Source organism: Lepus europaeus, chromosome 23 (assembly GCF_033115175.1).
Source record: "Lepus europaeus isolate LE1 chromosome 23, mLepTim1.pri, whole genome shotgun sequence".
Lineage (NCBI taxonomy): Eukaryota > Metazoa > Chordata > Mammalia > Lagomorpha > Leporidae > Lepus > Lepus europaeus.
The window spans coordinates 25,814,563-25,842,268 of NC_084849.1; the positions used below are offsets into that span (position 1 = coordinate 25,814,563).

Consider the following 27,706-nt stretch of genomic DNA (forward strand, 5'->3'; position numbering starts at 1 on the left):
GCTCCCAGGGTGTGGTGCTGGCTGCCCCTCAGGCCTGTATCCTTGCTGGACGGGTGTGGCATGTGGATCCCTCCTCGGGAAGACAGGACTGCCCCTTGCTCCTGTCTGCCCTTCAGGCAAGGAGGGGCCTGCTCTGCGTGCAGTGTCGGGGAGCAGCCAGGAAAGGGGTGCCAGTGTGGGGGAGGCTGGGCTCCCCGGGAGAACAGCCTCTTCTCAAGGCCCAGACGGCACCCGGTGGGTGGGGGACGTGGGGCTGCAGCCTCCTCATCACTGCCTGTTGACCACATTTCTGTTGTGACTCATCTCGCCATCGCCCAAAATAACTGTTGTCTCTCGGCTACCGGGCCCGAGCTCTGGGGGTAACGCAGAGGTCAAGGAGAACCAAGGCACGGTTCTGGTGGCTGAGCAGGTGGGCAGGAGACCACAGAGCTGGCTCTGCTGCTGCGTAGAGGTGGGTAGGGGTCGGAGGCGGGGACGATGCCTTCCCTCACCCCCCTCCCTTTAGGGCTGCATCCTGCCTTCTGCAGGTCACCCAGGGAGACCGACAGCTGCCAGAAACCCCAGGGGTGGGAGGGGCGGGGGGACTCAGAGAGAGGTGAACTCCGAGCTGAGTGGGGGGGGGGGGGTCTGACCCAGAACCAGAGCAGGGCTATCAGAGTGGGCACTTCGGAAGCCTGTAGCCAGACACAGAATAACACAGCGTGTGGGGCCAGGGGCTGCAGACAGCCTGGGACTGATGGGAGAGAGGGATGTGATCAGGGAAGGGGGCCCCAGCCCGGGGTAGTCTGACCCAGAGCGGAGCCTTCCATGCAGGCACGACCATGCCCGTCAGCCTCTGCATCCTGCACACTCACGTGACCAGGGCAGGGAGGAGTGGGCTCCGGGTCCAGGCTCGGGGAGCGCTGCAGGGAGCCCAGGCAGGCCCTCCCCCACCCACTGCCCACCCCTCTGTGCTCCCGAGGTTGGCCACCAGCACTGCCTCTTTCCCCAGGGTCCCTGCAGACCGGCTCCACGGCAGCCAGGGGCTCACTGAGTCATTAGCCTCGTTTAATCCAATTCTGCAGGCCGGCAGGACAGCATTCGTTTTGCAGGAGGAGGAAGAGGGAAGCGCTAACCGGATTAGACTGGAAGTGACCCTGGGCATCCGGCTCTGTCCCCAGTCACTTCCCTGTTCCTGAGGCCAGTAGCATGGGGGGCATGGCCCAGTGTGGGGGATTGGGATGGGGGTGGTTCACGCTGCCTAGGGCTCTCCTCGGGGTGGGCAGAGGGCCAGACAGAGGGGCCTCATGTCCATCTCTGTAAAGTGGGAGTGTGGCAGGAAAGCCACTGGGGGCTTCCTCTCCCCACCAAATCGAGGAGCCTCGTGCATCTCTGAGGGAAAACATCAGGGCTGCCCACGGGTGACGCGAGCGAGACACGCCCTGCGGCTATACGCCCATGCTCCCTCCTAGCAAGGACACCCAGCATCCCACCCGTCCCCAGGTGCTGTGCTCTCCTAACCTTCCCAAGTGGGCCGGCGTGGATGTTGGTCTGGCCAGCCCGGCCTGCCAGTCCCCATGGAGGGATACTCGGCCAGCTCTAGGATCACAGCTGCGTGAGATGGAGGGTAGAGGCAGCCTCCTTGGTTGTCATGGAAACGGCTATTGGGCCATCGAGCGTCTGGGTGCTCAGCTTTGCAGAGGGAGGGGCAGCTGCTGTTACCGCCTCCCTCCCAGCAGCAGCAGCAGCACAGTGCGGGCAAGACCCACGGGGCTGCCATGCACCTGGGCACGGCCAGCAAGCAGAGGGCAGCTCCATGACCCTCCATGGTCCAGCTGTGTGGGCAGATGGACCCCTGTCTGCACGGGGTCAGCAGTGATTCCATCCAGGCACAGGTGAGCTAAGCACAAGGGCACTGCCCTCAGGAAGCCATCTCCCACGGGGCGGGGGTGGGGGGGTGGGGGTAACATCAGGATTCCAGCAGGTGACAGTCAGTAACCACCTGCCTGGGAATGGCCAAGCCCCCGGCCCCCTGAGCGTGAGCAGAGGTGACTCACATGGCCTCCACTGCTGGCCTGCTTGGGTTTCACCAGAGTGACCCTCTCTCCACCTCCCCTCTCAGCTTTGTAGCTTCTTAAGGACCAGGTGGACACATGACTTCCCCCCCATTTACTCCCAAGCCAAAGACTGTGGCTGAGCCAGAGGAGCTGCCCTGTGGCTGTGGCCACAGAGCCAGGCCCAGGCCAGGCAAGGGAGGCGTGCACACTGGACTCAGTCCAGTCTGGAGGCAGAGAGAGATTCAGAAAAGGCTCAGGGTCTGCGTGCCTGGGGTGTTTAGGACCTGGAGACAGGGTTGCGTCCAGAGAAGCTTCACAGTGTCAGTGGCACAGAGACACGAAACCGCTCCAAGTACCCCACACACGGTCACTACACTGAGACCAGGCGACCAGGTTGGAGGAGCAGCTTTTCTACTGAGGCAGGAACTGTGGCCCAGAAGAGGGAGCAATGCCATTTGGTGGCACCTGGGACCTCCCAGCCCCTCCTATGGGCAGCCAGCAGGGAACAAACAGCTGTGCCATGGGAGCCCCTATGCACCCGCCCCTGTTTGTGTTGAGTCCAGAGGCGCTGGGCTGGGTGAGATCCACGCTCCCTCGTCATTTTCCAGCCCAGAGTCTCCGATCACAGAGCCACAGCACCGGGAGTGGGTCCTGAGACGCCAGGGACGTCTCAGGCTTGGTCCCCTGCCCTCCATGGTCATCGTCTTAGTAGACCTGTGAGAGTCCCCAGGAAACAGGCGCCACTCATGACATTTGCACAGGGCACTAGGGGCCAGGCCACGGGCTTCCTGGGCTACCTCTCTCTCCCAGCACCCTAAAGCACGCCTCCAGCTGTGTTCCTGGTTTCAGTCCCTCTCCTGCTCCCCCACTTGCCTGTGTGGCTAGGGTGGGGGCTGGTGGGTGGAGTCTGGAAAGGGAAGACAGCCTGTGGGGATGAGGACTGGACTGCGGGAGATGAGGTAGCAGTGGTAGGGACCGTGGAAGGGACTTCAGAGACACGGCTGCAGCCCAGAGAAGGCAGGGCAGCCAGCACCACCCTGCTCCCGGGGACCCACGTGAAGGCACCGGGAGAGGAGAGCATCCCCGGCGGGGGCGACTGCCATCGTGTAGCTTCCAAAGCGGCCAGGGCTGCACTGCACAGGGAGCCACCCACAAGACCCTGACCCCAAGGCTGACCCTCACCTGGACAACTCTCGCACTCAGTACCCCCCTGCAGCTGTCACTCCTCCGGGCAGCAAGCCGAGGCTTGGCGGTTGACTGAACGACACTTGTGACACCTGGCTCCGTGCCCAGTGGGGTCCTGCTGCTCCCAGCATCCTCCCCACTGGTCTTACACCACCTCCCTGTGTCCCAGTCCTGTCCCAGCCAGGCTGGCAGCTGCCACCGCCCCATCTTGAGCAACCTCCCTAGGTGTCCCTGCCCACAACGCTTTGTCCTGAGGCCAGGATCTTACCCCTGCTGAGCCTTGCTGGGAGCTTGGAGCCCCAGAGGAAAAGGAATTCCTGACAGGGACTCTTGGCAGCCAGGCCAGAGAAGCACAGGGCTGTGAGCCATGGGACAGTCCGTGTGCTGGGCCCAGCCTGGCCTCTTCCCCCGGAGCCCAGGTCCAGAGCCCTCTGAGTGTGGCCCCTGCCTGCCTCCCACAGCCAGCAGGGCCACCTGTGCACCCCTGCCCCCCCAGACTTCTCTGCTGCTCTGCGCTAAGAAACACGCACTCCCTCCCTTGCCGCTACTTTGAAGACAGAGAATAAGCCATGCCCTGGGCCTTGGACCCTGTCCCTGGGGTGGTTTCCTGGGTTGTCCTCACCACCCCACCCGCGGTCATGGGCACAACTAACACGGGGCCAGGAGGCACGGGCTCCTCTACCCTCTGTGCACCCGCTGTGACCATGAAGCATGGGGGTGAGGCCCATTCACCCTCTCCCCACTCAAAAGTCTAGGGATACCTGTGCCCTGGACTTCTCCCTCTGTCAGGGACAGAAAGCGGGAGGGGCAGACAGCACTCTCCGAGCACGGACACCAGGCCACCGAGCAGGGAGGTGTCTCCTGTATCACCTGCACCTCTGCACCCCTCCACTTATGCCCCACCCTGTGGTGCCCCTAAACTCCCACCACAAGAGGGGGCCAGTGTGAAGCCCAGCCCCTCCGGGCAGGGTGCTGCCCTCAGCGCCCTCCGAGCCTGGCACCCTGTGGCTCAGCTCGGGGTGGGCGGCCCGGGGCCAGCCCTGTCCATGTGAATGGGGCTCATTCAGGTCCCACAGCACAGCTTCCATTGTGAAAAGCTGAATTCAGGCTCTTGGTGGCAATGGAGCTGGGCTTCCCAAACTTGCCTAAAGCGAGACAGTGTCCCATGGGAAGGAAACCGTAGCCTAGGGCCCGACAGAGCCTCCCCACCCAGCTGGACCAGCGCGCAGGCCCTGGTCCCACCAGCCCCAGCCCACCCACCCACCATGTCCCTGGCATCTCTGGGCCTTTCCTCCCCTCCAGACCCAAAGGTCCCTGCTGCTGTGAGCCGTGGCCCTGCCCCTCCGCCTTCCTGCACTCGGTCACTTCTCTGAGTCACAGATGGTGTGTGTCTGGTCCCTGAATGCCAGCTGCTAGCCATCACCTGTCTTACAGATGGGGAAACTGAGGCTCAGAACCACTAAGAGCTGGTGGCTGGCAGAGCACAGCGGGGTTGGCCCCTGCAGGCTGCTCCACAGCTTCCACACCAGCAGTGTAGGCTCTTCCTGTCCAGGCCTCTCTGCTCACACGAAAGGGCACCTGGAGACACCTGCCCAGGGAGGCAAAGCAGGCACAGGGCCAGGGTTCACATGGTTCCAGGAAGAGCTAAAAGCTTGACAGCTCCTGTGTCTTTGCTATCACCTGAGACTTGAGACCCCTCGGTGGGCCTGCTGGCCTTGCCCTGCACTGTGACCACAGTAGCCTAGCCTTGGACCCTGAAAGTGGGAATGTGGTGGCAGGAGAGGGACTGGGAAGGAAGACAGGACGGGTCAGTGCTGAGCCTTCCAGAGCCATATGGCCATGTCCCAGCCACCACGGCACAGGGCAGGCGCCCCCCATCGGCAGCGGCAACATATGACAAGGGTTTGGCGCATGAGTCGGCGTCCTGCGCAGCCCAGAGTCACTATGACCATGGGTAGGAGGCCATGGCCCCACCACCTCTGGAGCACACCCGCAGGAAGGGGTGAACGGGTCCCTGGGCTGCCTGAGAGCTGGTGGCCGTCCCCGTGAGGAGGGGGGCAGGCCTCAGGGCAGCCTCTGAGACAGGAGGTGCATGAAACAGGTGCAAGGCCTGGGGGAAGCTGACCACAAGCAGGGGCAGCCCTGAGTGATGCCAATTCCGACCTGGCACTTGGCTTCCTCCACAAAAAGGGGCCTCGCCCGAGGTCGGGACAGAACCGATGTTTCTGCCATTTTGACTCAGGTCTTTTTCAAGGAACCTAAGACTCTGAGAACCCCAAGGCAGCATGATCAGCTCGGGCCTGTGTCAGACCAGGCGCACCTAAGCACGTGCAAGTCGGGGGGAGGGGTCCCTGTGGTCATGATCCGTGAAGATCTGGAGTCCCGGCCTGACACTGCCCGTGCACGCTGTGCCAAATCACGCTGTGTTTGCTGGATTCAAAGCCTCATCCCGTGTGAGGCACAGACAGGCAGACGGGCTGCAGGATACTTGGGCAGCTGAGATGCAGGAACAGGGAGCAGGTTGGCAGGAGAACACCTGATGGTGAAGGGCTGGTGTGGGGTCCAGACTTTGTCCCCAGGAGGCTGCAGGAAGATGGGGCGCATGTGAGGACATCAGAAATGGGGGTGCCGGAGAGGGCTCTGGAGGACTCGGCGCTCCCCCCAGGGTGGCCAGTGAATCACCACTTACAGGATGTGGGTCACGACCATGCCTGCGGTGACCTGTGAGGAGGGAACAGGAAGGACACTGTTCCTGGGGCTCTGATACAGGGAGTGAAAGCAGCCCGGGGTGGCCTTTGGTACCTGGCACTGAGTCTGCCAGGAGGGGTGCGTTGTTGGCCCTGGGAGGGCCAACACCCAGGCTCCACGAGGCCCTGGTCCCCAGCCCAGCCTGCCCACTCCCCCCGGCTGCCACAGAAAGGCCAGGGCATGCTACACTGGGGCCAGGCATCCATGAGGAGACACTGCAGGCTCCCCAGCTCCAAACACAGACCCCTCCTCCTCCCAATCTGGACAGGGCAGCCTAGTGGGCACCTGCTGTTGTCCCTCTGTCACAGGTAGGCAAGCGACCTCTTCCCAGCTGGAGGTGGAGATGCCGAGGGGGCCTCTGCTCCTCTGTGAGGTGCAGAGACTGGACTGAGGTGGCCACCATGGGTCCCTCCCTGCCAGGCACAGGGAGCCAGGGGCAGCCCCCCCGTGACCTGTTGCCTAGTACTGGGGCTGTTCTGTGCCCCCCCCCAATAGCTCGGGGCACACACTGCAAAGAGACCAGCCTCCCAGGGGGCACCAGGGGCCAAGGCAGAAGGTGAGGTGCAGGTCACAGGAGCCTCCCTGGGAGCCAAGCTGACCTGGAACTCTGTGGCCAGCACAGGAGTGTCACCTGTGGAAGCCCTGCCTGCAGAATGTGTCCCACCAAGCTGCCCCTGCAGCCAGGCAGCCTTCCCCAAACCTCTGCCGTGCTGGTGGCGGAGGGAGGTGCAGGGCATCCAACAGACCCGCTGGCGAGAGGACATCCCAGAATCGGCACGAGGGGCAGTGGCATGATGGGGCACAGCCCCTGCTGGGGCAGCAGGGCGCCTTTGCACAAGGGCGCCCACAGGCTCTGACTGAGGACACTGAGTTCAGAGGGGAGAAATGACTTGACTGAGGTGAGCGTGGACCCTGGCGCCCATTACCAGAGACAGCTGCCCCGGGTGTCACCAAGAAACCGCCACAGAGGGTCAGGACCGAGGGACCTTGGCTTCCGAGGAACCAGACGCAGACCACTGCTGCAGGATGTCGCTCCAGGGGCCGGCCTTGTGCTGGGGTGAAGAGCTCAGACTGGAAGGCCAAAGCCCAGCCTCCAAGGAGGTGCTGGCCTGCTGGTGAGCAGGCCCTGGAGAGAGCTGGGCTGGCGTCCCAGCAGCACATGGCCGGTGCTTCCTGCCGCCACCACTGTGCCCTTGGCAGCTGCAGGGGCCCTCTCAGGGGAAGAGGATTCCGCAGTCGGTGCTACATAGGGTTTTTGATGGAGCCATGGCAGGTTGGTCCCGCACTGGGCTCAGTCCCCTGCGTGAAAGGGGAAGCCTTTGCCCTCCCTCACACTAGGGTGGTGGGCTGCAGAGGTAGCTCCTGTGACCCTGGCTATGTGGAGAACGTGTTCGTGCAGCACGGAGAGCGGAAGGCAGTGCAATGCAGCAGCCGTGGGCAAAGTCACAGGACCCCAGAGCTGCCTCCGACCGTGGCCCAGGGGCCTGGCGCTGACCCCAACATAACCTCCTCCCTGCAGCAGAAAGAGAGGTGCTGGGTGGGAGTGAAGCCACCTCCCAGGCCATGGACACCCATCAGGGGAGAAGAGGGGCAAGGGAGACCCCAAAGGCCAGACTGTGGGCCTGGGACTTTATCATGGTGCAGGGGACACAGCCAGATGCGTGCTGTGGGGAGATGAGCCAGACTTCCAGGAAGATGGCGCCATGAGTGAGGCCTGCCCTGTGAGCTGGACATGGATGGTCAGGGCGAGGCCCAGGAGGTCGGGCGCAGGGTAAGGCAAGCTGGGGCTGCATCCCTCCTGTCCCTCCCCAGCACGTGTGCTTGCCATGGTTTCCAGAGTTACGGCCCAAAATAGCACAGCTCCTTTTTCTCAAGGATTGCCATTTGCAGTGTCGGTACTGGAGTAGCCACCTGTGCACACGAGGGGCCGCGGGGGACAGGCACTGCTATGACCCTGGCTCCCGAGGCCACAAGGCCCCCACATGGTCTGGACGCTGGGTCTCACTGGGAGACGAGCACCCAGCCCTTCCCCTGCCCCACCACGGCCTCTTCTACCACTGATCTCTCGGACCCTAAAGAGTTTTCTCCTGTCAACTTTGGCAGGTCAGGGTCCTGTCTCTATGACTACCCATGCTTCCTCAGTCTCCCCCCCGGCCCCAGTCCACTTCCCCTACCTCCAAGACCCACAAGCCTCCCTCTGGTCTGGGGACCACCCCTGGACGTGGTGCATGCCAGCACCAGGTGTCTGAACACTCGTGACGATCCCAGAGTGGGTACAGGCAGGGCAGTGCCCACACGCAGGGGAGGGCTCCACCAGCATCAGGGGTGCCAGTGTGCATAGTCGGTCAGGGCCTCCTGAACCCTGCCAGGCAGGGCCCAGATGGTAAATGAGGCCAGGGGGCAGATGTACGCGCAGGTATTCATTGTGACTTCCGGGCACCCGGTGATCCATGGCCAGTGTGGTCCCCCAGAGTTCGTCCCAAGGAAGAGAAGAAAGCTGAGCTCCCGATCGCCAACAAACCAAGAGCAGCCCTGGGCAGGTGCACATGTACTGCAGAGCTCTCCGTGGCCAGTAGCAGTGCCATTTCCTGCCCTTCCTCTTCCTCAGACTCCCCTGGCTGTCACCCCAAGTGGCCCAGTGGGGCTCAAGGGGGCAGGCTTGCCCACCACTGTTGACCCCCAGGTCTGTACCCTACTGAAAGCCCCCCTGCACACTCCAGCTACAGTCTGCTGTTCCTTCCTGGCCTCTGTCCCCACAGTCCCTGGGCTCATGGCCCTAAGGCTGAGTCACCCGGTGTGCCCAGTGAACTGACCAAATGAATACGTGCTAACAGGCACCGCTGTTATTTCTCTGATCCAGAATTCGGGGTCAGAAGCACAGCCCCCAATTATGACAGCATCCCTGTGAGAAATGACACTCCATTACCACAGCCGTCCTCACCATGCCGCTTCCAGGAACCCGTTAGCACTAATTACTCCCACGGGAGAATGTGACATTCCTAGACCACCAGTGATCTTGCCCTCACGGACTTCACTGCCAGAGGCACTGGCGCCTCCCGGCCTCCTATGCACAGAGGTCAGGCCCCCTGCCCCGGACCTGAGACTTCTCAGCTTGTCAGTGTCTAAGCTCAGTCAAAATCAGGAGCGTGGGGTCTCCCAGGTGGAGCACGCGTGCCAGGTAATGACGGGAACCTCCAGGCATCTGCCCCTCCCACACCCCAGGCTGCTCCTTGGCACAGACACTGCCGGGGCCTTCGCCTTGGGGGACCCAGGGGCAGTCATGGTGATGCCGGTGCCTCACGTCTGTGTGGTGAACGCCTGCTGTGGTTACCATCCTCATTACCACGGGCATCAGTGATGTCATTGGTCAGAAAAGCCCTGAAATCTGCAGCTTCAGATCTTCACCAGTGCCAGACCTTGTCCCAACACCACGCCTTCAGTTTGTGCTCAGACAGGGCGGGGCCGGGTGGGGGGATCGGTCTGCTGTCACCAACAACAGTGCCAGGTGGTGGCACTAGGCAGAAGCGAGAATGACTGGCTCACAGGGAAACCAGCTTTGGGAGTCACACAAAAGCGTGCTCTGTAAAAACCCAGACTGACGTAACACACTGAGAAGGGGCCCTTGTGATCGTGGTCCCGAGCACCCACTTAGTCCAGGCCACCAGGCAGCCCACAGCCAGGATCCTGCCTGGGATCCTGCCCTGGGCAGCCGGAGGCCCCTGACACCCACAGCCAGGGAGAGGAGCCCAGCCCAGGGCTGCCACTTTGTTCCCGGCTCCGGTAAACCTGCCATCTTTGGTTACAGAGGCACAGGCTGCCTGCCCCCTCACGCTGGCCCAGGACTGAGATGCCACATGGCAAGATGGAGGTGTCGGGTCGGGGGTCAGGCACAGATTAGGCAACAGCTGCTCATGTTCACGTCCAGACAGCTGTGTCCTCGGGAGCCTTCCGTTGTCACGTAGCCATGCAGGGGCAGGCTGAGGACCCGGGAGAAGGACCGTCAGGGAGGGTGTGGGTGCCCACCTCCACAGGGGTGGAGGAGGCTCCAAAGCTACATGCTGAGGTCCCGGGTCCCAGAAGGGGCATGGGTCAGGCTCCAGGCACGGAGGGCAGTGTCAGCCATTCCCATTGGAGGCCAGGCACAGACAGGTCAGCCAAGAGGCCCTGCCGAGGGGCTGCGGGTGCAGGGTCTGCGCTTACTCGCTGCCCCCTGATAACGCCGGTGCCTTCCTCTGCCCAGAGTCGAATGGCGGAGAGCCTGCGTCTGTTTGATTCCATCTGCAACAACAACTGGTTCATCAACACCTCGCTCATCCTCTTCCTGAACAAGAAAGACCTGCTGGCGGAGAAGATCCGGCGCATCCCGCTCACCATCTGCTTCCCCGAGTACAAGGGCCAGAACACGTACGAGGAGGCCGCCGTCTACATCCAGCGGCAGTTCGAGGACCTGAACCGCAACAAGGAGACCAAGGAGATCTACTCCCACTTCACCTGCGCCACCGACACCAGTAACATCCAGTTCGTCTTCGACGCCGTGACAGACGTCATCATACAGAACAATCTCAAGTACATCGGCCTTTGCTGAGGGGCCCACCCGCCTGTGACGAGACCCACGTGAGGGAGGCCCCGACCCAAGGGCAGCCAACAGGGGGCCCAGAGAGCGGCCCCCAGCCTCTCGGCCCCGTGTTTCCGCAAACATCCATATGTACGGATAGATCACTAGGTAGATAGACACACACACACGCACACACACGTGCACAGACACACACGTCGGAGACGGCAGAGTTCCCCAAAGCATCAAGGTCTGTTGAAGACTTGAGAGCCCATCGCAAGTCCGCCACTAGCCCATCTTGCCCTCACTCTGCTTCCTGAGTTGGCCCCATCCCTCTGCATGGCGGTCTCACGCTGGACCGCCAGGACGAGGCGGCAGGGCTGGGGCCCGAGAGCCGGGCCAGCCGTACATCCCGTCACCTGGAAGAGCTCTGCCCTGGGGCACCTTGCCTGCTGGCCGCCACATTCATTGCGGAACCAGGGACCCTGGTAGGGGGTGGGGAGGGGCAGGTGACAGCACCAACCAGACCTCCAGCCACTCACGGCTCTTTTTAAAATAAAACAGCTTCGAAATATGCAGCAAAAATTGACACAATAGAACGAGTGGCACGGTGTATCTCTTAACTAGGCAAGCTGGGGTTCCCAGCTTTTCTTCTACCAGTGTGATGTTTTATAAAATCAAAACCTGTTTTTTTTTTCTTCTCCAACATCCTCTTTTTCGTTGTTGTCGTCGTCGTTGGCCAAACCTCGTGGTGTTTCGCAAAAAAGAAAAAACACAAAAATACAGGAAATTTCCGACGCAGTTGAGTATTCTTTTTTAAAATGCAGATTTTTTCAAGACATATTTTTTTCCCCTCCAGGATGGTCCTTTCTTGTGTCTGGCTTGCTGAATGTCAAAAGTTATTGCGAGAACCCCGGGGCAAGCGGCAGCCCTCACGCCAGCCCCGCGGGGGCACCACGTTGTACATAAACCCTCTGCAGCGACCTCCTGTTCTCGGTGCGGTTTTTTTCTGCTTTGTTTTTATTTAAGAAAACAAACGTGATGTATTTAAAGAAGGTTCTTCACTTAGGAGCGGATGGACGTCTCGGTGTCACAAGGGTGACTGCTCAGCGGTTTTTGGCCTGGCGAAGGGAGGGGCAGGGAGCCGGGGGGGTCCCGGGAGTAACCGTGACTCCTGTGAAGGCACAGCTGGTGGCCTGAGGGAGGCCCTGCTGGGACTGAGCTCCGGCCTTCCTGCCCCGGGCCCATGGGTGCCCAAGGCCTTGTGCGAATATAACCCCTCCCCTCCCCCCCCCCACAGGGGAGGCTCCGCCCGGAGCCCTTGCCAAGTCTTCGCTCTCAGCCTGTGTTCGGTAGCCATGCGTGTCCAAGGTCAGAGTGCAGTCACGGCCCGGGACTTTGAGGGATGTACAGACGGGGAAGAGAGAAGCTGGTGATTGGTAACGAAAGTCAAAGATTGTCTACTTTCTGAAAATAAAAAAATACTCTGAATGGAGCCACGCCTCGTCCCCGTGTGCTGTGTGCTGTGTGTGCGGCTGGCGTGTGTCTGAACTCACTCGGAACGCGCAGGGAGCCGGGGACCGCCTTCCACACCGAGGTTCCAAAGAATAAACCCACCTGGAGGGATGAGAAAGCTGCCAGACAGGAAGGCCGGCCAGGTCCACAGGACCCGAGAAGCATAGCTCTGTGGGTGATGATGGCTCCAGCCCCTCCCACCAGTCCCTCATCCAGACCCCTCCCGTCCTACAGATGCCCCATGAGGGTCGTCCCTACAGAGCAGGAGGGTTCCTTGTGTCAGGAAGGACCCAGCCCCTACGGCAGCGCAGGGCAGATTCTGCAGGGTGCTGGGAGGTGGGGCCCCCAACAATCCTCCTCCTCTGGCTGTGCCCTTGGGTGGGCAGAGACCACAGGGAGCCCAGAGCGGCCCTTCAGCCTCCTGAGCCTTGAGCAGAGCCCTAAAGGGTAGCATCAGACACACATCTCATGCACACGCCCTGACACGAGTACACAGATGGGTGCACTGGGACACATACATGGACCTAGCTCTGCCACCACCTCTGGAGCCCATGTGTGGGGCTGGGGGAATTCCCTTGACACCTTTCCCCGTTGGCAAACAGCAAAAATCCAAGGGGACTTTTGTATAAGAAGGAACCCACCTGTGACTTAATGTTATCATTGTCACTGAGACCTGTTCTGTGTTTTTCGTGCCCGCAGTGAATTTGTGGTGGAAACACACAGCTAAAGGGGAAACAGCCTCCAAAGCATTTAACCCTGGTTTGCAGAGCCCAGCCCTCTCCCCGCACCCCAGCTCCTAGGGCACCCACCCCAGGGCAGGGCAGGAAGGGGTGTTGGCACCTCCAAGTCTGGCCCCACCTAACCTGCCTCCTGCCCCGTCCATGCCAGGTAGGGGAAGGTGTGAACTGGGAGGGGTCCAGGGGAAGCCTAATGAGTACAAACACTGACAGATGGCCAACCTTGGCCTTGACCTTGGCCTTGGCCTTGCGGGGGCGGGGGTGGGGAGGCAGTGAGCACCCAGAGGGACCGACATGGATGGTGAGAGAAGGGCTGACCTGGGCCCTGTGCTCTGCAACTGATGGACCCCAGCCTTGGCCTCCCTGCCCAGGACATGTGGGCTCCTCCTGGGGCCTTGCATGCTCCCCTGTAGCCACCAAGGTGGTGCACTGGGCACATGACAGTGGCCTCCAAAATCCTGCACCTGTCATTCACTGCACACTGCGAGGTTGTGGACTCCATTTTGTAGACAGAACAGAGGCCCTGAGCAGGGTGACTTCATAGCACTGTGTGGTGTGTGATGCATGACCGGGCTGGGCCTGTCCATACTCTCCCAGTAGCCCTACAGCAGACCCACCAGGCCCTGGGGCATCTCCTCCCCAGGGATGAGGCTCCAGCTGGCACAAGGCAAACACCAGGGCAGGCTGCACTTGCACCGTGAGGACACCCCGGGGAGGGTGGCACCCAGCCCAGCCTCAACAGGGAGGGGGCCTCCAAGCTGAGCAAGGGTGTAGGGCAGGTGCCAGTTGGCACAGCCCAGTGCACACCCTCTTGGGTAATCCCATTTATAACAAGCCTTCCAGTCGCAAACCACGGTGAAATGCCATGATAGCTCACCCAGCGTCAAGGGAGCATGAGGATAACCCCTGGGACCCTGGTGGGGCTGCTAGCCTGGGACTGAGGCACTCTGCGGCACAGGCTCTGCCTAGGTGAGCAGCCTGTTCCCACCCCTTCTGCTCCCCCTGAACCCAGCCTCCCCCACACAATTCTCTAGCCCAGGCACCAAAACCCCAAGTGGCCCTGCACTGCCCAAATGATCAGACTCACGTCGGCATCCAGACGTCTCTCCTGGCTGCAGGCAGCCCCCCACTCCAGCCTGGCCCTGCTCCTTTCTGAATCCCAGGAGCCAGTTCCCAGATAGCAGTGAGCAAGGCCTGAGCACGGCCTCCCCGCCCCTGGCTGCCCAGGAGGCCCCAGTGCACTGCCCCTGGAGCTGGACCAGCGTCTCAGAGCCTGGCACGAAGAGGGGGTGGCAGAAGGAAGGCTGGGCCAAACCCACAGGTGTGGGACACCCCAGAGGGTCTTAGAGGATGTTCAGCTGCACCCCAAAATGTGGTTAGAAAAGAATCCTCAATCTTGCATCAGACCTATCTCCCTAAAAACATCTGGTCACAAAAGGAGACTTGTTTTCACATGAGGTTGGACGGAGAGGGACTCTGGGCGGTCACTTGGGGCCTGGCTGGCAGGAGCCTGGGCTAACATTTGCCTCGATAATCCTGCTTTCTTCTCCCCTGACCTGACACCAGGCCCCGGCATAAGAGGCACTCCCTGGGAGGAGGGCTCCTACCCCATTCCCTCCCAGGCCTGGGACCCGTTAGGACAGTCAGCCATCCTAGAGCGCCCCCTGGTGTTGTTTATGGGAACTCACGCAGCAACTCGGATCAAGTTGGGCTCCCAACTTTATCCCATGGATAATTTAGAAACTGAGGCACGGTGGCTGGAACAGAGCAAGGTCCAGCACACAGTTGTCGAATGAATGAACGAGAAGGTGAGTGGACTTTAGCATGAAAACAATAAGTGATCCTTAAGAATATGACATAACAGGGTCAGCTTTTTTTTTTTTTTTTTTTTTTTTTTTTTTTTTTTTGACCGGCAGAGTGGATAGTGAGAGAGAGACAGAGAGAAAGGTCTTCCTTTTTCCCGTTGGTTCACCCTCCAATGGCCACTGCGGCCGGCGCATCTCGCTGATCCGAAGCCAGGAGCCAGGTGCTTCTCCTGGTCTCCCATGCAGGTGCAGGGCCCAAGGACTTGGGCCATCCTCCACTGCCTTCCCGGGCCATAGCAGAGAGCTGGCCTGGAAGAGGGGCAACCGGGATAGAATCCGGCGCCCCGACCAGGACTAGAACCTGGTGTGCCGGCGCCGCAAGGTGGAGGATTAGCCTGTTAAGCCACGGCGCCGGCCGGGGTCAGCTTTAAGTTGCCGCTTGCAACGCCCACAAGACTGGTCCACGTCCCAGCTGCTCTGCTCCCTGCCCATGCACACCCTGGCCAGCACCAGATGATGCCTCAAGTACCTGGATCCCTGCCACCCACACAGGAGACCCAGATGCAGTTCTAGGCTCCTGGTTTTGGCTTGGTCCAGTCCCAGCTGTCGAATCCATTTGGGGAGTGAACCAGAGGGAGGGAGATCTTCCTCTCTCTCTCTCTCTCTCTCTCTCTGGGGGGGGGGAGTATGGGTGTGTGTGGGTGTATGGGCATGTGTCTTTCTGCCTTTTAAATTAATAAGCAATTTTAAAAGAATATGACCTAAAACCTGCTAAATAGCCAATACTTGTTTTTTATTTATTTTTTATTTTTTAATTTTTTTTATTTTTATTTTTTGACAGGCAGAGTGGACAGTGAGAGAGAAAGACAGAGAGAAAGGTCTTCCTTTGCTGTTGGTTCACCCTCCAATGGCCGCCGCGGCTGGCACGCTGCGGCCAGCGCATCGCGCTGATCCTAAGCCAGGAGCCAGGTGCTTCTCCTGGTCTCCCATGCGGGGGCAGGGCCCAAGCACTTGGGCCATCCTCCACTGCACTCCGGGGCCATAGCAGAGAGCTGGACTGGAAGAGGAGCAACCAGGACAGAATCCAGCACCCCGACCGGGACTAGAACCTGGTGTGCCGGCGCCGCAGGCAGAGGATTAGCCTATTGAGCCGCAGGGCCAGCCAATAGCTAATACTTGAGTACTAGCACTCTGCTTGGAGCAGAGGGCATGTGCGATGGGGAGAAATCTGCAGAGTGGCCGTGGGGAAACCCACACACTGGGAGCCGGCTGAGCCCGGCATCCAGCCTGCCCCACCCAGCTAAGCCAACAGGGATGCAGTGCAGGCTCCCACAGCCACATGCTAGTCAGAGTGGAGCCACTGAGACAGATGCCCTCTCATAGACAGATGCCCAGGAGGGGCACCAGCCACACTTCCTCCCTCCTCCGTCCATCCTTGCCTCTGTCCAGCCACTCCCCCAGCCCGGGACACTGCTGCACAGCCCTCACCGGGGAGCCTCAGGAGGCTAAGGAGCAGATCCTAGGAACAAGAGCTTAGGCTCAGCACCCCAACTCCCAGTGCCATTTTTGCTCATCAGGCTCCTTAGGACCACAGAGCTTCGCTCCTCATCATACACCCAGGGTTTGTGGATTTCAGGGGGCGGAAGACGCCACAGGGAGAGAAGATGGGGGGAACCAGGGGTCTAGCAGAGCCATTTCAGAATGGAAGCCGTGTTGACTGGACAAGAGCCTCAAGCAGACAAACAGAAACCCACCCCAGGTACCTTCTACACTTGAAAAACTAAGCTTTCACATTTCGGTTAAAAAAACAGGAGCTTAAGGTAAAGAAGGATTATTTTACACAGCGCCTCAAAAACGCACAAAGGAAAGGTTGATTACATGATTACATGATTCAAATAAAAAGCTGCTGGGCCAGTGAACCAACCAACAAACAGCGAAAAGCCAGGCAGACGGTGCAGGTTAATGATATTTGATGTGCAGGTAACTAGTGGAGGGTTAGAATCCTGGATACAGGATGTACTCCCTCGAATCAATAAAGAATGAGAAAACAACTCATGGACAGCACAGGCCCCAGCTCCCGGGAGGCACTGTGCAGGAGGCACCAGAAAGAGGGAAGAGGCTCCTTCTTTTTGTTTTTTTTTTTTGGTTTTTTGTTTTTTGTTTTTGTTTTTTTTTTTTGTTTTTTTTTTTTTTGACAGGCAGAGTTAGACAGAGAGAGAGAGACAGAGAAAGGTCTTCCTTTTCCATTGGTTCACCCCCCAAATGGCTGCTACAGCTGGCGCGCTGCGCCAATCCGAAGCCAGGAGCCAGGTGCTTCCTCCTGGTCTCCCATGCAGGTGCAGGGCCCAAGCACTTGGGCCATCCTCCACTGCACTCCCGGGCCACAGCAGAGAGCTGGACTGGAAGAGGGGCAACCGGGACAGAATCTGCCGCGCCCCAACCAGGACTAGAACCCAGGGTGCTGGCGCCGCAGGTGGAGGATTAGCCTAGTGGGCCACGGCACCGGCCAAGAGGCTCCTTCTCGTCAATCACAGGGGACGGCAAAGCAAAGCCACACAGCAGTGGAAATGCACGGCGCCACCCAGGCTCACTTGCCTGCTGTTGCTGTGGACTGGGAAAGCAACCAGGACTCCCTCCTGCAATACGGCCCAGAGGTAGCCCACCTGCCTGCCTGCAGGGGAATCTGTTTGCAACCCCCTTCCCACTCAAACGCTGGCAGAACGTGCAGGAAATAAACGACGCCAAGCCTGCGACACGACCTGGTTAAAGCTGCAGGTGACAACGTGACTGTTTTTTCAGGTCTTCTAAGTGCTTACACTGTGTTTTCAAACCGGCAAAGCAAGGGGATGTCTGTGTCACCTGCTGATGGATGTAGTTACATCTATGGTCAAAGATATAGACACGCCGCCGGGACACAGTCACCACAGGATGGCCGGCTTAAGGGAGGGCAGGAGAGAGGCAGGGTGCTGGACAGCAGGAGGTTCACGGGCTGCTTGGACTGCACCTGTGGGGTTTCCGGTCCAAAATCCCAACGAGATATGAAACACAGCAGAATATTGAGATTTGGCAAAGCTGGGGATGGTACCCGGCATTCGTTACCATCGTCTTGTGCATCTCTGGAGGCTGAACAGGTCCCAGGTATTTTAAGAGCCCTGGAGACAACAGCCAGTCTCCCCTCTGCACACCCCCAGGAGCCAGAGAACAATACCCTGGATTGGGTCTTCGGATTGCTACTTGCTGAGCACCTGGGCATAAGCTCAGCCCCTGGTTCTCCTGGGAGACACCCTGATACCCCATTGGCTCTCCACCCCAAGAGCATGTGTGCATCATCCAAGGTGCATTTAGGAAATCTCACCCCCAGAGACTGGAGGCCTGGGGTAAGTAAGGCTGGGATTGGGAAGGGGTCGTGGAGGGAAGCAGGTCTTTTTAAAAGACCATCAGAGTTCCGTTGTCCAGCCCCGACGTGTCTTCAACCCTGAGCCCAGCCAGACCAGAAGATCAGCCTTCCTGGCTGGACAGCTACCCCATGGCCTCAAGGGCTCCGCTCTGCTGGGCCTGATTCTCTGCACCTGATCCCATGGCCCATTCCTCCTGGGACCTAAGTCAGGGGGCACCCACACCTGCCCTAGAGCCTTTACGTCCTTCCTAACTGGTGCTACGGCATACCCCTGGCCAGCCAGGTCTCAGTTCAGACCTCCAAGGCAGGCACGACCAGCCTCGCTTGAGACAGGAGGGGGATGGCACTGTGGCACACAGTGGGTTAATCTGACACCTGCAATGCCTGCATCCCAAATGAGCATCGGTTCGAGTCCTGGACGCTCCACTTCTGATCCAGCTCCCTGCTAATGTGCCTGGGAAAAGCAGCAGAAGATGGCCCACATGCTTGGGCTCCTGCGTCCACGTGGCGACCCAGATGGAGTTCCAGGCTCCTGGCTTTGGCCTGAACCAGTCCCAAGTGTTGTGGAATCTGCAGACTGAACCGATAGATGGAAGACCTCTCTCTCTCTCTCTCTCTCTCTCTCTCTCTCTCTCCCTCTCTCTCTCTCTCTCTGTGTGTGTGTGTCTCCCTCTCTGTATCATTCTTGCCTTTCAAATAAATATATCTTTAAAGATTTCCCTTTAATCGCCAGGGAAATACACATTAAAACCAAAACCAAACCGAGACACTGCTACACACCCTCCAAAATAGCTAGAATAGAAACAGAAAGATCAAGTGTTGGCAAGAATGTAGCTAGAAAACCATTTGGTCGTTCCTTCTAAAACTGAACATGACAGTAACCTCCAGGAGCTGTTCTATTCCTAGGTGCATCACACAAGAGACGCACACACATGTCCCAGGAAGCCTGTAGAAGAGTGTCAGTGCCCACTCTGCTGTTGGCAATTCTAGACTAGAAACGATTCGGATGTCCACAGATGCAGAATGGAGAAACCGCAGCTCAAGGAGTTTCCAAAAACATTCATGGGAAATGAGAGTTGTAAAACAATGGCAGTGCTGCCACTGTGGCACAGGGGAGGCCGACAGCCCACACCAGAGCGCTGGTTCGAGTCCCGGCTGCTCCGCTTCCAATCCGGCTCCCTGCTAATGCACCTGGGAAAGCAGCAGACCACGGCCCAGGTGCCTGGGTCCTTGCACCCTGGCCTGGCCCCAGCCGTTAAGGCCATTTAGAGAATGAACCAGAAGATGGGGAAAAAAAGTCTCTCCCTTTTTCTCTTAGTCACTCTGGCTTTCAAATAAATAAATAAATCTTTAAAATTAAAAAAAAATACACTGCCAGCGCCATGGCTCAACAGGCTAATCTTCCGCCTAGCGGCGCCGGCACACCAGGTTCTAGTCCCGGACGGGGCACCGGATTCTGTCCCGGTTGCCCCTCTTCCAGGCCAGCTCTCTGCTGTGGCCAGGGAGTACAGTGGAGGATGGCCCAAGTCCTTGGGCCCTGCACCCCATGGGAGACCAGGAGAAGCACCTGGTTCCTGCCTTCGGAACAGCGCAGTGCGCCGGCCACAGTGCGCCAGCCGTGGCGGCCATTGGAGGGTGAACCAACGGCCAAAGGAAGACCTTTCTCTCTTTCTCTCTCACTGTCCACTCTGCCTGTCAAAAAGTAAAAATATATATATATATATATATATATGCATATATGCATGAGTTTCCAAATGTGGGGCACCCAAATAAACTTCTCTATTTCCATTTTTCCATGAATGTCTTGAAGTCCCCTCACAGGTGATCTGGAGAAGGAGGCCCACGGGCGACCAGGACACCCACGGGATCCACGTGCAGGACGCGTGCCTACCTGCAGGCAGCTCAGCCAGGTGCTTGTACGCCTGATGAAGGTTCATCCGGCAGACAGGGTGGGGATCACTGAGCAGGGAGGACAGGGCCACGATGACGTCACACTCCAGAAAGCCATTCCTAGGGAAGGGACAGTGGAAGCAGAGCTAACTGGAACCCTGCCAGGAGAGGGAGTAGTGTCGCCAGCTGCCCTGGCTGGAGTCCAGTCTCTGATCTCTGGCTTCAGGAGAGCACACAGAGCCCAGAGGTGGCCAGCGCCTGAGGGACTCCCCAGAGGCCATGTCTGCAGAGCAGTGAGGCTCCTACTGCCAACAGCCACAGCTCTAGGGGCCGGCGCTGTGGCACAGCAGGTTAAGCCACCACCTGCATTGCCAGCATCCCATATGGCCACCAGTTCGAGTCCCAGCTGCTCTGCTTCCAACCCAGCTCTCTGCTAAGGCATCTGGGAAAGCAGTGGAGGATGGCCCAAGTGCTTATGCCCCTGCACCCACGTGGGAGTTTCCAGATGGAGTTCTAGGCTACTAGCTTTAGCCTGGCTCAGCCCTAGACATTGCAGGCATTTGGGGAGTGAACCAGTGGATGGAAGATCTCTGTCTCTCTGACTCTATCACTCTGCTTTTCAAATAAATAAATAAATCTTTTTTTAAAAAAATCAAAGCTACAAATCAGATAAGTGTTCGTTAAACAAAAAAGATTGCAGAAAACATCAGCCAGTGAACCCATATCCCAGAAAAAGGCCTGGGTCCCACACAGGGATTGGCAGATGCCTTGTCATATGTGTTTGGAGTTTTTTTTTTAATGAAAGGTGTAGGTGAGGGGCCAGTGCTATGGCGCAGTGGGTAAAGCCACCATCTACAGGCGCTAGTTCGAGTCCTAGCTGTTCCACTTCCAATCCAGCTCCCTGCTATGGCCTGGGAAAGCAGTAGAAAATGGCCCAAGTCCTTGGGCCCCTGGATCCACGTGGGAGACCCGGAAGAATCTCCTGGCTCCTGGCTTTGGATCAGCTCAGCTCCAGCTATTGTGGCCATTTGGATAGTGAACCAGCAGATGGAAGACTTTCTCTCTCTCTCTCTCTCTCTCTCTCTCTCTCTCTCTCTCTCTCTCTGCCTCTATGTAACTCTGCCTTTCAAATGAATAAATAAATCTAAAAAAAGAAAGGAAAGAAGGAAGGGAGGAAGGGAGGAAGGGAGGAAGGAAGGAAGGAAGGAAGGAAGGAAGGAAGGAAGGAAGGAAGGAAGGAAGGGAAAGAAAAGAAAGGTGTAACAGAGTTTACCATCTCTATACTTCTTTGCTTTGTACATATTTCTCCTGATTGACTAACTGATGGCCGGGCCTGCCCACAGATGGGAAGAGGGTTTCTGAGGCCACACCCCTCAGGGTTGGGTCTGGAAACAGATGACATCAGGCGTGAAGCCCTCAGCCAAGTGTCCAGCACCCAGGAAGTGTCTGACCAATTGTGCCACTGCAGCACCGATCAGGACTTAACCATACGGTGTGTTCTGCATCATTCTACAAGGAGAAAAAAAAATCAAGGTGCCGGGGCCCTTCCTGACCGCCAGGTCCTCCTCGCTCGGTGCCCAGTCACCCAACCCCAAAGTCATTCATGCTTCCAAAGCTGGTTGCGTTCGGCTGCAGAGTGTGCCCCCCCGCCCCCCTCCCCACCTCCCCCGCAGCAGGCAAACAAGAGGGCAGGGGCGGGAACTCTCCGCCCAGGAACCACCTGGTCCGTGGGCCGTCGTACAAAGTACCTCCTCATGGCGCCAGGGACACAGAGCCTGGGGCTGCCAACCTCATTCCTGGCTCCCATCAGCACTCCCGCAGGTGGAAGCAGCCGAAGGGGTTCGTCGTGGGTGACCCAGGGCAGAGACTCAGACTTGCGGCCCTGCAGGCTGTTGGCTTCACTTGTGAGCTCACCACTGAACTCGGAGGAAATTCACCAGGGCCCTTTTCCTTCCTGGTGCTGTGTGGTGTGGGAATCCTAGCCTCTGGGCATGTGGCTGGCCAAGTGGGTCTCTCCCCTGCTTCCATCCCCTGGCCTGGCAGTGGTCGTGGGAGGGACACAGAGAGAGTGGGTGGGGACAAGTCCTGGATCAGGAGTAACTTCTTGACTATGTCCTTGGCTAGCCTTGCCAACGGGGGACCAGCCAGCGATCCCCCACTCCATGCCCCGGTGCCCAGGCTCTCCTAGTGCTACTAAACCCTCCCCAGGCATTTAGTCTCAGTACCCTTGCCCAGGCTTCAGCACCTCTCCTCCCAGCACCCCTCACTGTCACCCCTCGCTGGAGGCTTACTGCCTAACAATGTCCATATTGGCTCTAGAAATATGGAGGAGGTGGGGGACAGGAAAGATGAGAGATGCTTGACTCCTGTGTGTCGGCATTTTTTAAAATTATGTATTTATTTATGAGACAGACAGCTCCCATTTAATGGTTTACTCCCCCAGATGTCCACAGTAGCCAAGACCGGTAAAGCTGCCATCTGCAGTGCTGGCATCCCATATGGGCACTGATTTGAGTCCCAGCTGCTCCACTTCTGATCCAGCTCTCTGCTATGGCCTGGGAAAGCACCAAAAGATGGCCCAAGTTCTTGGGCCCCTGCACCTGCGTGGGAGACCCGGAAGAAGCTCCTGGCTCCTGGCTTCGGATCAGCGCAGCTCTGGCCATTGCAGCCAGAATGAACCAATGGATGGAAGGCCACTCTCTTTCTCTCTCTCTCTCTCTCTTTCTCTCTGTAACTCTGCCTTTCAAATAAATAAATAAAATCTTTTAAAAAATAAAAAAAGTCCCCCTCCCCTAGAATCTCAATGCTACAGACACAACTTCAGAGCACGCCAGGTCATCCAAGGGCAGCCACCCAAGGGGAGGAGCAGGACCCGGGTTTCCAGGGACGGCTGCCCACCTGCCCACGTTATGGGTCGCCATGATGTAGAGCACCTCGGTGGTTTTGATGCGCACCACGTCGTCGCTGTCCTTCAGCAAGGCTTTCAGGCTCTCCAGGCAGCCTACGGGGCAGAAAACCCTTTGATCACAGGCCAGTCCCAGAATTCAGTTAACCCAGACGCCAACGCATGGGCAGGAAGGACGTCTCAGAGGTTCTGCTGCTTTGGGGGCGCTGGGAAATCACACGGGGACACACAGCACTTCAGAGTCATTGAAGGCACTGTCTCATCTAACCCGCTGCACGCTTTCTACAAATGCTTGGAAGTCCGCCCTGGGGTTAACAAACCTTGACCCAGGAGAGACACGGGGTCAAATTATAACCCTGTCCCTAACTAGTCCCATGGCCTTGAGTGGATGACACCAAGGACTGCTAGGAAACAAACATCCTGTTTGGCTTCCGAGGAGACAGCCCGTGTTCACCCCCCTTCTCTGAACCTGATTCTTATCTGTTGGTTGCAGGCGGCTGCTATGAAGACTAAGATAACCTGGACACTGTGCATGGGGTGGTGCTGCTCCACAGTCAGGCTAATTAAACAGCAACCCTTCTTCCTGAAGCTCCACCTGGCGTTGAAGCCACATCAAAACCCCTGGCCCGGTCGCCTGGGCTGGGACGCTCTCACCTATGTTGACGGCCTCGTAGACATACTCGGGGTCGTGCATGAGGTCACACAGGGCCACCAAGGCCTTCTGCCTCGTCAGCAGGTGCTCTGACTGCAGCTCCTTGTTCAGCTTGGGCAGGGCCCGACAGCCGTAGGCAATGGGAGCCTGCGTGGGGTTGACGTCGGGGGGCAGGTACATGGAGATCCGGGCACTGGCCATCTTCGCACACCTGCAAAGGACTCTCCAAGTGAAGCTCTGCAGAAATCACTGGTTAAAGGAACCCAAAAGGCTGTCGTTATTACTATTGTGGTGTAGAAGCTACTTCTCATCGGATCTGCAAAACTGGGAGTGGAGGCGGGAGGGTATTTTTACTTCCAGTATACAGATGGGTAGACTGAGGCTGACAGCAGTGGATAGATTGGTGCAAGCCCCCAGGGGAGGTAAACTGAAGAGTTCTTCCATGCAGTAGTGTTTAATGACAGAAGAAACCATGGATATCCTACAGTTTTGGTCTTCAGTAAGAGTTATCAAAAAAACAAAATAAGCAATCCATACTGGTCACTCCAATGAGTGATTACCTCGTGCCAGCAATAACTAGTATCTAATTCAACCATGCCATTAGGAGGAGACTAGTATGAGGGGACTTCAAAAAAGCGCATGGAAAATGGAATTGAAAGGTTATTTTGGTGCAAAAAAAAAAGTTTGAATTTATACATGATGAAGCCTCTTCAAAAAATTCATGAAAAAAAATATGTATTATCAAAAAACTGCATGGATTTCAGACTTTTTTGTGCCAAAACAAAGTTTAATTCCACTTAGCATTAGACTCTTGGAAGAATCCTCATATTATCCATATTTTACAAGTATGGTGTAGGCCAAGGAGCTCACTAGAGGCCACAGAACCTGGAAGGCTAGAAGCCGTTGTCCAAATCCAGGTCTAACTCATTCATCTTTCAGGAAATATTCAGGTGCTTCCAACACACCCACAAAAAAATGAACGAAGGTTAAAGGGGGTTTGTTTTCACCCCACACACGCACTTTGGACAACTCTAGCCAGAACCTCAGAAGGTCAGTAGTAGCTTCCCACAATCATGCAAAAGGCAGAAGGTCACAGAGCAGGGAGAGACAGAGAGATGTTGCATCCCCTGGTGGCTGGGGAAGAACCAGCTCAGGAGCAGGTGTTTCACACAGCAGCCAAGATGCGCATGAAAGGGGCCAGTGTAGTGGGTTAAGTCTCCACCTGTGGCACTGGCATCCCACATGGGCACCAGTTCGAGACCCAGCTGCTTCACTTCTGATCCAGCTCTCTGCTGTGGCCTGGGAAAACAGTGGAAGATGGCCCAAGTCCTTGGGCCCCTGCACCCACGTGGGAAACCTGGAAGAAGCTCCTGGCTCCTGGCTTTGGATCCGCCCAGCTCCGGCTGTTGTGGCCAATTGGGAAGTGAACCATCAGATGGAAGACCTCTCTCTCTCTCTCTCTCTCTCTCTGTGTGTGTGTGTGTGTGTGTCCCTCTCTGTAACTCTGCCTCTCAAATAAATCTGAAAAAAAAAAAAGTGCTGTTTAGGACACTAGCATCCCACACCAGACTGCTTGGTTTGAGTCCCAGCTCCTGGTTCTCATTCTAGCTTCCTGCTAATGTGCACCCTGGGAGGCAGTGCACAATGACTCAAGTCCATGGGCCATCACACCCAGATGGAGGTCTAGGCTCCTGGCTTCAGCCTGGCCCAGCCCTGGCTGTCGTGGGCATTTGGGGAGTGAGCCAGCAGATGGCTGATCTGTCTGGACAAGTTCCTTCCTTCATCTGTGCCTCCCTGCAACCTGCTACAAGGTCATAGTAATGGCACCTCCTGCTCACCTTCCAGAATAATCCACAGATACACACTGGCCTGACTCACCAGCGCTCCAGATGGGTTAACTGGGGTTATGATTATGGTTGTGACTGGGCTTAGTCACATGGGCAAGCCCCAGCCCTGCAGAGTGAGCCAGACTCTGATACCCGGCACCAGAAGGTCAGTCCAGGAGGTCGGGCTGGAAGAGACAGCCATGTCTGATCTGGGCTTCCCAACAGGGTCGGTAGGCGCTGGGGACAAGGGCCTGCCCTCCTTTAAAGGGCACGGCTGCGGGGTGAAAGAGCATGACTGGGGCAGGGGGGGGTTGCTGGGACACACGAGCCTTGGGTAGGTTAGGGGACCCCCCCCCCCACCCTATCCCGGGCCCCTGTCCCGCCGCCACCCACCTCACCTGCCTCAGCGCACCAGCTGCCTCCTGGCGCCGGCCAGCTGGTAGAGTGAAGGCCCGTTGCTAGGTGACCCAGTTGCTAAGCGACCGGGAAGCGTCTGCTGCGTCTCCCTCTGCGCAGGCGCTAACAGCCCCAGGCTAGGACCTGCTGCAAAGGGTAAACTATAATAATTTACCGGGTTACTGTGGGGGAACAAAAGGCGGCTCAGCTTTGTTCCCAGGTACAGAAGGGAGAGAGAATGGCTTAGCTACGCTGTTCTCTATACTGAGCGCTTTGCATGCCTTTGATCTTCAGATTAAATCCTAGGAACAAAAACCTCAGACGGTCAGTAGTAGCTTCCTACAGTCACACGAAAGGCAGAATGTCACAGAGCAGGGAGACAGATCTTGCACCCCCTGGTTCACTCCCCAGATGGCCACCAACTGCCAGGTCTGAATCAAGGCCAAGCCGAAGCCAGGAGCCAGGAATTCCATCCTGGTCTCCCACGTACTTGGAAGATCTTCCACTGCCTTCCCAAGCTCATTAGCAAGAAGCTGGATTGGAAGCAGAGTAGCTGGAGCTTGGACTGTTACTCCAGTAGGGTATGCCATTGTCACAAGCAGTGACTTAACCCACTGAGCCACAGCACTGGCCCCTTTTGCTCCTTTTTCTTCAAGCTCACTCTCTGGGAATGACAAAGGTTCACCCTGTGCTGGACCCAACACACTGCTGTTCTCAAAAGCGAGCCAGAGGGGCTGGCGCTGTGGCCACCACTTGCAGCACCGGCATCCCCTAGGGGCACTGTTTTGAGTCCCGGCTGCTCCACGTCCAACCCAGCTCTCTGCTATGGCCTGGGAAAGCAGTGGAAGAAGGGCCCAAGTCCTTGGGCCCCTGGACCCTCGTGGGAGACCCGGAAGAAGCTCCAGGCTCCTGGCTTCAGATCAGCCTAGTTCCAATCACTGCGGCCATTTGGGGAGTGAATCAGCGGATGGAAGACCTCTCTCTCTCTCTCTCTCTCTCTCTCTCTCTCTCTTTGCCTCTGCCTCTCTGTAATTTTGCCTTTCAAACAAATAAATAAATCCTTATTTAAAAAAAACAAGCCAGATGCAGCCACTACCACCTGTGAAAAATCCTCCCCGAGCTCCCTACTGGTCTAAGGTCTGAGTCCAAGCCCCTAGCTGGCTGCTCAGGTCCCTTGGAAATGGCTGCTTCCAACCATGCTGGGCTCTCTTCTTTAAATTTTACTTATGTATTTATGTATTTATTTATTTTTATTTGTGTGTGTGTGTGAGAGAGAGAGAGAGAGAGAGAGATTTTTCCATCCACTTCCATTTGGGTTTACTCCCCAAATGCCTACAACTGCCAGGGCTGAGCCAGGCTGAAGCCAGGAGCCTAAAACTCCATCCAGGTCTCCCACATGCTACCTCCCAGGAAGCTGGAATTGGAACTGGGCTGGGACTGGAATCAAGGCACTGTGGCAGAGTGGGTAAAGCTGCCACCTACAGTGCCGGCATCCCATATGGGCACTGGTTCTAGTCCCGGCTGCTCCACTTCCCATCCAGCTCCCTGCACTGGGAAAGCAGCCAAGATGGTCCAAGTCCTTGTGATGCAGGCAGGCAGATAGGATCAAACTGATTAAATTTGGGAGCTGGAAGACCACGCCCCCTGTGTGATCTCATGCCCACCTGCCCATCAGGCTATGTAACGACGCCCCTTTGGAAGTGGATAAAAGGCCTGAAACAAGGCAGGCCGGCCAGTTTTCCCCATTATGGACCTTTGTTGCCCTGTGCCTTCAGGGTACGTGGCCTTTGGGCCGCCAGCGAGCTCTGCCTCTGCTTTGCTGCTTGGGATAAGCTGCTTGTAACTGCTCTTAGCCGAACGCTCGCTGCACGTGGCTTTTGGCTGACTCTGCTCAGTATGGATCTAGACTTCCCTTCTCTCTTAGAGCCCTCACTCTCCTATGCACTTCTCCCACTGAATAAAAAGCTTACAAACTTACTGTGTCGACTGGTCTATCTGAGCCAACATTCAGAATTCTTCTCTGAATTCATGCCAATGACCCACACTGCTTATCAATTTCAGA

General features: G+C 57.5%; 2 protein-coding genes across 2 annotated transcripts in view; one reads left to right on the top strand and one right to left on the bottom strand.

Moving 5' to 3' along the window:
* GNAZ (G protein subunit alpha z) overlaps positions 1–12,011 on the top strand; it is a 46,569-nt gene extending 34,558 nt beyond the window's left edge. Inside the window, exon 3 of the mRNA XM_062182414.1 lies at positions 10,210–12,011. Within this exon, the coding sequence (XP_062038398.1) occupies positions 10,210–10,554 (345 nt within the window). The 3' untranslated portion in view covers positions 10,555–12,011. The remainder of the gene's footprint in view (positions 1–10,209) is intronic.
* RSPH14 (radial spoke head 14 homolog) overlaps positions 1–23,629 on the bottom strand; it is a 67,633-nt gene extending 44,004 nt beyond the window's left edge. The window contains exons 1-3 of the mRNA XM_062182418.1: positions 23,425–23,629; positions 22,764–22,866; positions 19,867–19,985 (exon numbers count right to left, since the gene is read on the bottom strand). Coding sequence (XP_062038402.1) covers positions 19,867–19,985; positions 22,764–22,866; positions 23,425–23,623 — 421 coding nt within the window. The 5' untranslated portion in view covers positions 23,624–23,629. The remainder of the gene's footprint in view (positions 1–19,866; positions 19,986–22,763; positions 22,867–23,424) is intronic.
* Positions 23,630–27,706: the final 4,077 nt, after the last annotated feature.